The sequence below is a fragment of the Neovison vison genome, chromosome 3, assembly GCF_020171115.1.
Source record: "Neovison vison isolate M4711 chromosome 3, ASM_NN_V1, whole genome shotgun sequence".
NCBI lineage: Eukaryota > Metazoa > Chordata > Mammalia > Carnivora > Mustelidae > Neogale > Neogale vison.
The window spans coordinates 209,888,998-209,902,436 of NC_058093.1; the positions used below are offsets into that span (position 1 = coordinate 209,888,998).

General features: G+C 41.8%; 1 protein-coding gene across 1 annotated transcript in view; it reads right to left on the reverse strand.

Moving 5' to 3' along the window:
* AFG3L2 (AFG3 like matrix AAA peptidase subunit 2) overlaps positions 1 to 13,439 on the reverse strand; it is a 47,078-nt gene that overhangs the window by 20,503 nt on the left and 13,136 nt on the right. Inside the window, exons 6-10 of the mRNA XM_044243644.1 lie at positions 11,045 to 11,119; positions 7,076 to 7,200; positions 5,041 to 5,314; positions 3,711 to 3,848; positions 963 to 1,116 (exon numbers count right to left, since the gene is read on the reverse strand). Of these exons, the coding sequence (XP_044099579.1) occupies positions 963 to 1,116; positions 3,711 to 3,848; positions 5,041 to 5,314; positions 7,076 to 7,200; positions 11,045 to 11,119 (766 nt within the window). The remainder of the gene's footprint in view (positions 1 to 962; positions 1,117 to 3,710; positions 3,849 to 5,040; positions 5,315 to 7,075; positions 7,201 to 11,044; positions 11,120 to 13,439) is intronic.

Consider the following 13,439-nt stretch of genomic DNA (forward strand, 5'->3'; position numbering starts at 1 on the left):
AAGAAAGTTAGAGGATGTGCCTCTGGCCAAAGCAGCTCCCAAATCTGGTCCACCTGTTCCTGTCTCAGCACAGGCTAAGGATGATATTTCTGAAGCTTCCATGAAAGGGATGGAAGGGCGACTGTGACAGCTTCTAAAGCCGGAGCAGGTTTCTGTTTGGATAATTGGTTTGGGGAAAGAGGTTCTTACTACACTTAGTGAAAGAGTGACTTTGTTAAGGTATTCTTTAAAAAAAAATTTTGTTTTAAAGATTTTGTTCATTTATTTGACACAGAGAGAGATCACAAGCAAGCCGAGAAGCAGGCACAGAGAGAGAGGGAAGCAGGCTCCCAGATGAGCAGAGCCTGATGCGGGGCTTGATCCCAGGACCCTGAGATCATGACCTGAGCCAAAGGCAGAGGCTTTAACCCACTGAGCCACCCAGGTGCCCCTACTGTTAAGGTATTCTTAAATTAAACTGTAGGATAGTTTAAGCCCTAAAGTTTAAGCTGTGTTCAGCTTTACTGCACCTACGAGAGGATTACTTCATTCCGACCAGGCTGGTTACTGAAGCAGTGCTAACCTCCTCTCCCTCTCATATACCGTTTTCATCCTGTTTGTTCCCCTCCTCCAGTTCTTTGGAAACTTGTGACTGAGGGAACCTTGTTATTTATTTCACTCTCTTCTTGTGTGTGTGTGGGGGCACTGGGGTAGAGATTTCTGGAAAAAAAAAAAGTTTACTGCACCCCATCTTGCCTTCTGTGTTTGAGTCATTTTATTATTTTCTTGTAAATATTTTTGTGATCCATTAGTGAAATGGACTGCAATGTCATTTCCTAATACAAAGCAAGATATGTAGAAAGAAAACATATAATGCTTTGATTAAAATTATTTCCCTCTGACCTACACTTTCAGTGTTTCATGAAATAAATGTTCTACACCAAGAAAAATAAAATAAAATATGAAAAGACTTGAATATTTACCGTCCATCTCCACGAGTAGCTGATTGAGTGTGTTCTCCTGCTCACTCTGCCCCCCGAAGTTGCCTCTTCCTCTTTTCCTTCCCACGGCATCTATTTCATCAATGAAGAGAATGCAGGGGGCGTTCTTGCGAGCAAGGGCAAATAAATCTCGGACCTGGATAAAAATATAAACACTAGAGTCACTTGACAAGTGAATATTATTTTCCTCCTACTAAAATAAGCATCATGCTTCCATCTAATAGGAAATCTTTTTGTTAACATACTATACTGTATAGTACATATTTTAAAAGTTATAAGCAAGGAAGTGGCAAATAAAGTTGGTGGGTAACTGTCTTAAGGTGAGCAAACATTTTTTCTACAGCATCGTAAGCATATTTCACAGGCACTAACAATATCTGTTATTTTAATAGCAACTTAATACTACACATTTTTGCCCTACAAAAAGATGAGTCAATGGCCCCTGTAGGGGCGCCTGGGTGGCTCAGATGGTTATGCCTCTGCCTTCAGCTCAGGTCATGGTCCCAGGGGCCTGGGATCGAGCCCTGTGTTGGGCTCCCTGCTCAGTAAGGAGTTTGCTTCTCCCTCTCCCTCTGCCATTCACTCTGCTTGTGCTCTCTGGCTCGCTCTGTCAAATAAATAAAATATATACAATCTTTAAAAAATAAAAAAAGATAATGCTGTAGAACTGTAGACTTTATATTCAGATTAAAAGTTCAAACTACTCTGGGGTTTGCATTTCATGCCCAAGGCAGCTGCTAACAAGCTGACACGCACTAACAGATCTAGGCAGTACACATACACACAGTGAAGGCAGTGACTGAGCCATGTCCCCACAGGGATCACCCCACAGCTTAGACACAGTGTCCTGCCCTTAGCCCTGCTGTTGCTGGAGCAGGTGTGAGGCTCCCGCACCTATATTCTGTCCTACTAAACATGTCCCTTCAGGCCACTAGTTCAAGTGGATTGAAGGAATGGGCATCCCCACACCTTTCCACCAGCCAAGAGTTCAGAGTTTCAGAAACAATCTCCCATGCCTCACATCCCTCTTCCCCTCACTCACCGAAGTCCAATTCTCCCTGTCACCCTTTCCTCCCTGGACTTACAGGTTTTAACTGCTATACTTCTCTGAACACATCCTCTAGGGTAACTCATGTTACCTAGGCCCTCCCCCACTCAACTCCAGATCTGTGATCAATAAACCACCTCACACTCTTCCCTAAATACTTCCTTCACCCTCTTGCCTGAACTCTAATTTGGCTGACACTGCAAAGCTCTCAACTGGAGAGGGTTTTTGTCTTTCCTTCCAGGCCCATGGGAGTTGAAGTCTACCTCATATGCTGTGACTACTGCCAAAATAATTCTGCTGGAAAACCCCTGCTCATCGATGTTCTCAATATGGGGCAGAGACATTACCCTCCCGGTTATAGTACTCCCTGGGCCTGATTTCTCCCTTTTCCACCCCACCCTCACTGGACATTATTTTCTCAGTGGTTCCTGGTTGGCTGGTCCCCTGAAGCACCTATTTCAATCACCTTCACTGCCAAGGTTTCCCTACACAACCAGCTTCCCAGTCTACTCTGACCCCCTCCCGTCGGTCTGGCCTGCTCATGGGCTCACGCCTCTCTGACTGCCAGCTCCTCTTCGGTCTCCACCCCATTAGATTCACTGCTTTCTCACCACCCACAGCTCCTCTCCTGTCTTCAGTCACCCCCACTGCTCCGGCCCATATCAGATGCCACAGTCCAACATCAGCAACACAACACCTTCAGACTCCCCTAGCTGCTTGACAAGACCCATGTGAATCTACCTACTCTACCGAAGGCGCCATCAGGGGTAAGACACATCATTAACACATTTGCCATTGACTGAAAAAATAAAAAATTAAAAAAATTTTTAAATCCTGCCAGTTGATGACATTAACACCTGATTATATGCTGTATCCTAATGTCTGGAAAGACAACTATGATAGCACTTTACCCCTCCTAGGTGTTTAAAGAAAAGTTAACGTTTAGTGAAATACACAAGAGGAAAAATTTAAGTGTTGCTTTAAAAGTTAATCCATACTCACACTTCCTGATTTCAAAACTTACTATAAAGCAGTAGTAATCAAGACTGCGGTACTGGTATAAAGACAGACATACAGATCAACAGGACAGAATAGAGAGTGCAGGAATTAAACCCATGTACCCATCTATGGTCAAGGATGCCAAGACCATTCAATGGGAAATCATCTTTTTAACAAATGGTGCTGGGGAAACTGGATACCCACATGTCAAAGAGTGACAGTGGACCCTTACACCTTGCTGCATTAATTCAAAATGGATCACAGACCTAAATGTAAGAGCTAAAACTATAAAACTCTTAAGACAAAAATATAGGCGTAAATATTTATGACCTTGAATTTGGTGACTGATTCTTAAATATGATACCAAGTCCAAGCAATGGCAAAAACAAATTAAAGAATGGATACACTGGTCTTTATCAAGATTAAATGCTTTTGTGCTTCACGATCAAGAAAGAGAAGAGGCAAACCACAGAATAGGAGAAATTACTTGCAAATCATGTATCTGGTTAGGATTTACTACCCAGAATAGACAAAGAACTCTCACAACTCAATGTCAAAACGACAACCCAATTAACAGATGGCACTAGTTTGGGCCAGGGCCATCTCTACCAACTCCGTATTTGGGGGGAAGCTCAGGGGAAGAGTGTGGAAGCTGTGCCATTGTAACAGAACAAAAGACTTACTCTAGCTGGACCCACACCAACAAACATCTCCAAAAACTCAGATCCACTAACGGTGATGAAAGGGACGTTGGCTTCTCCAGCTGTGGCCTTAGCTAGCAGTGTCTTTCCAGTGCCTGGAGGACCGGTGAGAATGGCACCCTTCAGATATAAAAAAGGAAAGTATCTTTAACTAGAATTTCAGAAAAGTAAATTGCGTATCTTCAGGCAATTCTGAGATATAAATCTGTCTATAAACTCTACTGACATATACTAAATGTTCCTTAAAACATCTGAACTATGGCAAAACATTTTTATATTAGTAAGAAAAGGACTACTTAGAGATGTTTCAAAAAACTTAGTAAGAATGTGAAATCTTAAATTCTTCGCCTGTTTATAAGATGTTTAGTGTTGCTTTTCAGACCTTTAGACTTAGGCTGAATATCTACTAATGAACCAACTGAGGTTTACTTAAATAAGTCAAGGAGACACAAAACAACACACTCCCAAATGACATTCTGCTTACTTTCTTCCCTTCAAAATTTTACAAATGAAGTAAAAATCTAATGACCAATTGTGAACATAGCTAAAAAGGGAAAATGTGCTAGCTCCAACAGCAGAAATTTAAGTTGTGGAGATGCTTTGGTATGATGCACATAGGTACTAAGAAAGTAACAACCAATTATAAAAATTATCAAATATGATTTTTTTTATCCATATAGGTAGGGCATGAAAATCAAGGAAATTATGATTTCCTTTACAAAGGATTCCTTTAAAGGAAATTTTATTAATGGATTTTTTAAATAATGAAGCATTCTGGATTCTTTTACTTAAAGACTGAGCCTGGCCCTTGGAGTAAAAAGGTAAGCCCAGCCCATCGTCAGCAGTCCTCGGATTTGAGGGGAAGACTTGAATTAGTGTTGCCTATCTCTTCTCCACCAAATCCTGTGTGAGTTTGAGTCTAGGTGCCACGCACAGGCAGTGTGTGCTCAGAGTTGCTCAGGGAGAGATAATTGGGTGACAGTGGGGGACAATATGCTTTCATGCACATTTGGTAAGAGATGGGTTATTTAAATCTGACTGGAGGGATAAAAAAGGCAAATCAGGGAAGGCTTCCAAGGGGAGAGAACACAAATCTTTCTGGGAATATACACACTGTACTGCAAGAAGAAACATTTTCACAGAATAAATGACATGGAGTAACAAGCAAAGACTGGTAAGATAGAAGGAAAATAACAGATACTTTATCCTAAGTCATCAAACTTCATAAAATTATAACTTTAGATATCAAGAAGTAATTCAAAAGATTTTTGGTTTAATCAGTTGAAAATAATCGTCTGAAAGTTCACTTTACCTTTGGGATTTTTGCTCCTAGATCTTGATATTGCTTTGGGTTTTTCAAGAAATTCACAAATTCCATTATCTCTAGCTTGGCCTCCTCACAGCCAGCCACATCTTTGAACTTCACATCTATTTCATCCTTCAAGACTTTGGCAGTGGTTTCTCCAACACTGAAGAGTCCACCCATCCCCCGGCCTGTCCGGCCAATCCCGGCAGGCCCTCTTCGGATGGTGTAGAGTAAGAAAGCGATGATGAGCACTGTAGGCAACATGCTCAGGAGAAACGAGCTGAAGGAAACCACACACAACACTGACATGTCTTTAAGTCTGTTAACCTCTGGCTTTGTACATGTTTTGTAAGATAGACTTTTTGATAACTGCTTAGGATATTAACTATATAGATTTTCTATTTTTAGAAAAACTGAATATTCTAAGATTTGTCTGAGGCACAAAGAGACCTTAGTGCCTCGATATCACTGACGCAGAATTGCAGAAGATGACACCAAAGATAAAGCTGTTCTTTCTGCGATGTCTACTGAGATTTTCTTTCTACCCCGATAATCACCCTTTATGCACAATACAGACCTAAACTGTAATTTACTACCATTACATCTATAGCTCAAAGACATTTCTTTGACATTACTTAAAAATTTTAACATTTTTAATATGATCTGGTGTTAGCTTGGGCAGAAATTCCAGTTCTCTTATTGGAATACATGGACTTATTCTAAAGAGATGTCTTCCAAACATCAAATCCTTGCCAAGTTAACAGCAGATCAGCTTCCAAAGTCCTGTGTACAGTGGTGACAGCTATTGCTTGCTAAGTGCTGTGCAGCTTGTGCAGACATAAGAGCCTGACTCCTGGGGTAGCAATCACTTGTCCTTCAGACTAGTGCCTGCTCTGGACGACTCTGCTCAGAGAGGACGTAAAGCTGGGGGATGCCTTTTGCCTTAGTAAATTTCAATACAGTCATGGGTAAGGATATGTACTCGTATTGGTTAATATAAGAAATTTAGCTGAACTTACCCAAAGAAATTTAGGTCAAAACCTTATAGACCGGTTAGCTCAAAAACAAAACAAAAACCAAAACCAGGATCTACTTTCTAAGTTTTCATCTTTTACACTAGTTTAAATGCCCCTATAGCAGGCAGCAAGAACCGTGAAAACTTTACCTTTAGTTTATTTCTGGACGGCAAAAAAATACTCACTGACAGTAAAGGTTTAAAAAATGGTGCAACAAAACTTTCTGTAACATTTCAGCAGCAAAGTTAACTGATTATATGACAGCTCTGGGGGCTGAGGGACACAGCCTTGGTGAAACCACCCCGATAGCTATGTGGATCTAAATAATGGAGGGAAACTAGGTCTACAGAAACCGAGACATAAGAAAGTCTCTAAAACAGAGTAATCATCAGCTCGATTAGCACACTAGCAATTTGTTTTTCTGCTCTTTTACATATTCAGAAAATTTAAGATTTCTTTCTACTTTTGCTCTTGAACTGGTTAACTCCATAATGAGGTACACCTCAACGTGAATGAAGTGACCGTGAGGAAATCTACCCGGTGTAGTATGTGGCTAAGTACCCAAAGACAATATAATCCCCAAAGAAATGAAAGACAAGTGACTCTTAAAATCAATGGGCCCTTCCTGAAAGACTCAGACTCATAAGTGATTTTATTAAAGACAACCCCTGAGAGAAGAAGCAAGTTCTGACAAGAAAGGAAGAAGAGTTACTTAAAATTCTTGGGAAACTCTGAAACATAAATGTAAATGAAGGTTAAAAGATGGTGACGCCACTCTTTCACACAAAAGGACTCTTTACGCTAAAGTCCTACTAAAGGATGGTCATACCCCAATCTATTGCTTAATCAAATGTAAATATGAATATGTAGAAAATTAGTCAGGAGCAAAAACCTAAAAATTACCAAAGATTTACGAGAAGTCTGGCTACACCGAGAAAGGCCTGTTTGAGAATGCTGTCTGTACCCTGCCACCTGGTGACAGAACACACAGTGAGCTGCACAAGGCCCAGAAACAGTCTTCTTACCCGTCACTTTCGGCAATGTAGACTACAGGAACCCGATTCTCCCCTTCTATGCCCAATTCCTGCTGTAAGGTTTCCAGATTCCGCTCAAAGGTGTCCACACTGCCAATATTAAACCAGACGTATTGCTATAAAAACACAAAAACAAAATATCCTAAGAATGAAAGGGAAGCAAAGTTTAATTTACTGTAACGTTCAACTTTTAAAGGATTTCTCAGAAATACCAAAAATTCAGAATCTGAAAAAAACAAACCCCAACAATAATAAAAGACTGGTTTTAATAATGCAGCAATTAAGTTTCACTCAGTGAAAACACTTGGCAATCCTTACCAATAAGCATTTCTTTTTTTTTTTTTAGATTTTATTCATTTATTTGACAGACAGAGATCCCAAGTAGACAGAGAGGCAGGCAGAGAGAGAGAGAGAGAGAGGAGAAAGCAGGCTCCCCACTGAGCAGAGAGAGCCCGATGCGGGGCTTGATCCCAAGACCCTGAGATCATGACCCGAGCCGAAGGCAGAGGCTTTAACCCACTGAGCCACCCAGGCGCCCCAACCAATAAGCATTTCTTAAGCAATATTCCTTAGCGGTTCTACAACTATAAACTCGAACGAATGAAAAATCTATTTAAAAAGATAAGCCTTTTGGGGCGCCTGGGTGGCTCAGTGGGTTAAGTCGCTGCCTTCGGCTCAGGTCATGATCTCAGGGTCCTGTGATCGAGCCCCGCTTCGGGCTCTCTGCTCAGCGGGGAGCCTGCTTCCCCCCTCTCTCTCTGCCTGCTTGTCATCTCTCTCTGTCAAATAAATAAATAAAATATTTAAAAAAAAAAAAAAGACAAGCCTTTTCATAAATATGTATCCTTTTCCTCTTCTTCATTTCCCACACACTTCTAGGCTGCCTATTTCCAACTAAAAACTAATGGGACACAGTAACAACAGGTAAAGTTTACTGAGCACTTACTAAATGTCAGGCATCCTTCTTAGTCCCTTAGATACATGAACTCCTTCCATCTTCGGAAATCCCCTAAGAAGGAGGTGCTATCACCATATGTCACATTCAGAATCTGAACATTAGGAAGGCACCCCCACCAGCCTACGACAACAGAGGCATACCTTGCTGTGCCAGCTGTTACTCTCCTATCCACCTGATCTGGCGAGTTACTGAGACCCTTGAGAGGAACAGCCAAAGGCTTTGAAGCAACGGCTCCTTACCCCCCAGCACCAGCACGTAAGTATTCCCTGCTGTACTCGCTGTTTATTGGCTGAAGACCAGCCCTCTTCCTGTCCCCTTTTTACAGACAAGAAAACTACGGGGGTGACTTCACTTGCTTATGGTTACAAATCTATTAAGAGGCTGGATCCAGGGGACCTGGGTGGCTCAGTGGGTTGAGTCTCTGCCTTCAGCTCAGGTCATGATCTCAGGGTGCTGGGACTGAGTGCCACATCGAGCTCTCTGCTTGGCAGAGAGCCTGCTTCCCACCCCTTCTCTCTCTGCCTGCCTCTCTGCCTACTTGTGATCTCTCTCTGTCAGATAAATAAATAAAATCTTAAAAAAAAAAAAAAAAAGAGGCTGGATCCAAACCCAAGCAGTCTGGCTGGCTACCGAGCCAGGGACCCTATCTGGCATGTCACACAGCCTCTTCCACAACCACACACCTACCTACCACAACTCACACTTACAGAGTTTCTAATACACAAGAACCCACTCTAAGCACTCAGCAAGTAGTAGTTGCATTTTACAGCACGAAAAGACTGTTCCTTCTTAAATCTGCAATCGCTTTAAAAAGTGGGGTTTTTTTCCATCAAAACAATAAATCTAGAATATAAAACTCAGACAATTCACAGAAGAGAGTAACCTGTCATCCCGTATTCCTCCCACCAACCAGTGCTACTGAGTGGAGGATATCACTCTGATATTTCTCTCCAAGTATCTAAACACAAAAGATGGAGAGTAAGTTTTGTAATAAGTGTATTTTTTTCTTAAGTTTTACATTATACAACAATGGTCCTTGCTAAGCTGTGCATTTCAAAGCTACAAAATTCCTGTAGTTACAGGCCCCCAGCAAGTCAATAACAGGTTAATAAGCACGTGTGACTGAGCATTCCCTTACTTAGTGCCTATTTCCAGTTGGACACAACAAGACACATGACTCCTATTAGAGAATCAGGGCAGATAAAGGACCAGCAGCAGATCTGGAGACCAGATCTAGTTAAGGGCCTCTGAGGGTGGCTCCTAGCCCTCCACGTGATTCTTCAGATACTGAAGTTCAAAAACCCCCAGCTCATGATCTCATTTAGCACTAAACCCTAAAGAGTTGTTATTGAGGTTCTGATCTTAGCAATAAAGAAACCCAGGCTTAGGGGACTTAGGTCACAGAGCTAGTCAAGAGGAGAGCTAATGTGCAGCTGTGAGCTAATGTCAGACTCCAAAGCCTTGCTTACACAACACAGCAACTGACACTGCTACTCTAGAATCAGGACACTGAAAATCTTCTGTTCCTGAAAGCTCAAAATAAAGTCTTTTATTAAATAAAACAGGTAATACATGCCCTCTGTAGAAAACTAAGGAAATACAAAGAAAATAAGAAGCATCTGTAAACTCAACACTCAGAGACAAACACTATTAGCAATTCTGATGCCATTCAAGATCATATTCAAGATTTCATAATATCCCCTTTATGATCTTGAAGCATGCACAATTCTGAAATTCATATAAAATCTTAACTGCAATATAAAGGAGAGACAAAAAGAAAGCAATTTATAATAAAATGGTATGAATTTCAATACATAAATGTTTGTGGTCACTGCTCTAGTGGCAAGATTGAAGAGAAATAAGGAGCCCCTAACATTAACCAGGGGCCTACTGTGGACATTTATCGATTTCCAAGTTTCTGCTCTAGAAACAACGCTTTGGAGGACATCCTTGCATAAACATCTTTACATGCATCCTTACTTCCCTAGAATACAGTCCTAGAAGCAACATGACTGAGTGTGTGCGTACTTTCAAAACTGCTGATAAATACGCTGCCAAACAGTCCTCTTGAAAGGGAGTGCCAATTTCATTTCCAGCACTAAAACTGTGAGGGATAGTTCTGGGGGGAAAAAAAGTAGTGTGGTTATTAATGCACATTTCATCATGACCGAAATACCAGAGCCATACAGCTTTACAAATACTCCTCTATTTACTGATGTGCTCAGAAAGAAGGGGTCACCATCAGTTCTAGTTTTCCTTAAGCGTCACCCTACCCAGGCAGGATGATTAGGGAACGTTTAAGCAAAATCATCTGGAAGAAGGGATGCAATCTGGTAAAGAGATCTGGTCCTGGGGGAGGGTGGTAAGACAACAGGACACCAAGGGACTAGGAACAGCCCTCGAAGGCAGGCCCACGGAAGGCTGGGGACCCCTGGGAACCTCATTCGCCCCTCTGCTGCCCTCCCCCACAATCCCCTCGACCTGGTCTAGGGTGTCTAGAGGAGAGTTCAAACTGGTGGACCAGATATACAAATTCTTTTTGAAATCAGAAAAGAAATTTAAGTCAGAATAATCCATATCACGTAACTGTTGGGAGAGATATGATCAGAATGCTTCTTAAACCAATCTGAAAAAACCTACCTACCTCGAAACATAAGCAATTCAGTTTTAACAGTTTTTCCCTAACCAAACAACCGTTTTCTCAGTCTTAAAAAAATCACAGATGACACCAGAACACTGAAAACTAGGATTTCACAGTTTCCTAAATGTACAGCCAAATGATTACCAAAACCAAACCAAAACTGACCCAGTTTTTGTAACCCAACTACATACACAGCGTTCACATTCTCACCCATGGTAGTGAAATTTGTAAGTGCTGTGCTGCCTAATTCTGGTATCTGAAGTGCACAGAGCTATTGCAATGTGAGGAAAGCTCGCTTTTCAACTCCAGATCTGAGAAGTTAATTTATAGTTAATCCACATCAATTAGTAAAATCATTTACCCCATCAACGGGAGTTTTTCCTGGTGTAAAAGTCACTCGAACAAAACGCTTGTTGACGACTTCCAGTCTGTCTACCTGGAATTTTAAAAAGTTATATATTTAGACATAAATTTACAGGAGAGATTTGAGATGGTCAAGCACATTAAAATCGCACACAGCAGTTTATTTTAGACACACAAAGAAACATGACAAAAAACACAGGGAGGAAGCATGCTCCCCTTCCAAGCTGAAAATTAAAAATGTCACAAACACTATTGAAGCACCCAGATATGTCTCCTTCCCAGAGGTGGTGTTAGGTGCTGACTGTCCCAAAGCACGTCCTGGCACTTGTGCCACGCATAGATACAACCCTAAATATATACTCGCTGTTGCCTGTCTTTAGGACTTTAAAAACAGTCCTGCTCGGTATATATTCTTCTGCAACTTTTTTTCCCCCTTCTTCTTGTATTTGTGAGGTACACCCTTGTTGACCAGCCAGATCAGCATGGTATTCCATTTTATGCACACACCCCAAGTTATTTATCCATTCTCCTGTTAAGAGACATTTAGGCTGTTTCAAAACATTCCACTAACAATACTGTTACGAACAGTCCTGCATATATGCTCCTGGGCACATCTTCAAAAATATCCCTGGACGTGTACCTGTAGCTAGATACAGTAAGGCTGGGCTGCATGATATACGTACTTTAGTAGACACCGTGAAACTGCTCTCCAGTTCACAACGCACAACAAAATATTCCTATTGGTCTTCAGTCTCACTTGCTATTAGAAGACTTTCATTTTGCCATTCTATGGGTATAAAATGAAATAAGCTTTTTTTTTTCCCCTATAACATCCTAACTACAGGGTTCTTAAGAACACTAAAAACCTCACTCGAAAGTTTGGAGTTGACTTGGAGCATGAGCCCTCTGGAAGAGGCTTGCCTCCTGCTGTCATTAAGCATGCTTTGGCAGAAGTCTGAAAGGTACAAGTCAAAAATGGAAAGTGAGGGAGCCCTGGGGAATTCCAGGAGGAGCTGGGACAGGGGACTATCTGTTCCTAAAGGCACGCCATCTGGAAAGGCGTTGACTACTCCCCATAAAACTGGGACAAGAGCAGACAGATTTCAAAGAACCAGGGGGTCAAAAGTAGATGCCTCTCTGGAGAATCTCCCCCAAGGCCCTGTCACCACACTTGGAAGGATGGCTACAGCCCCCTCAACACACACACACAGACCCAAGTCACTTCTTAGAAAGCGGGCTCTCCCAACATCTGGGATATACACATAAATATCTTGGCTTCCACAAGAAACATTTGCCTCAAAAATCTGAGTAAATAATCGTTTCCATTTTTCCATCCTCAACCTTACTGTACAACCTTTAAAAATAACTTTTGAGGGGCGCCTGGGTGGCTCAGTGGGTTGAGCCTCTGTCTTTAGCTTAGGTCATGATCCTGGGGTAAAGCCCCGCATTGGGCTCTCTGCTCAGCAGGGAGCCTGCTGCTCCCTCCACCCCCCGCATGCCTCTCTGCCTACTTGTGATCTCCCTCTCTGTCAAATAAATAAAATCTTAAAAAAAAAAAAAAGAAAAAGAAAAGCTTTGGAGGGGCACCTTGATGGGTTAGTCAGTTGAACTTCTCTGACTCTTGATTTAGGCTCAGGTCGTGATCTCAGGGTCCTGGGATCCAGCCCTGAGTTGGGCTCTGCACTTGGTGCTGAGTCTGCTTGTCCCTCTCCCTCTGCTCCTCCCCCTGCATACTTTCTCGCTCTCAAATAAATAATACCTTTAAAAAAAATAAAAACAACTTTTGATTCTTTATGTTACCCAGTATCACTATCTCACCTTTATTTTTATCCATTTTCCTTGATGAAAAGCCCAGTACCAAGTGGTTAAATTTCCCCAGTGACACAGCAGCCCGGTTTTCTCACTATCACTTCACCTAATCAGTTCTAAGGTGGACATTTTTCATATTTTAACTTGAGAAATTAGGGTATATTTGACACTAGTATTATTTTATAGTTTCATTGGCAGCTTACTAAATTTTTCTTAGGAATACATAAAATAATGTGTCTTACAGTCCACAGCATCTCAAAGATACTGGAATATGGTCTCACTAGGTAAAGACCTGCTGGTATGACAGAGCCTCCTGAGCAGCCCTGCCTGGACTTAGAGCCCATCTGTTCTCACTTTCAACACCCGCTGCCCCTTATTTACCCAATGCCAAAGCCACGGGAGATTAAGAGCTCTGGAAGTACAAAGGAGCCGGGAGAGTCTGGCACATTATAGCAGGAGGAAGAGGTGACCGAAAAGCACACAGCAAAAGTAGATGGAGGGAGAAAGTAGATGGAGGATGGCGGGAGCAAGACCAAAGCTAGGTTCTAGCAGAAGCACAAGGAAAGGATTTTGTGGTATATGTG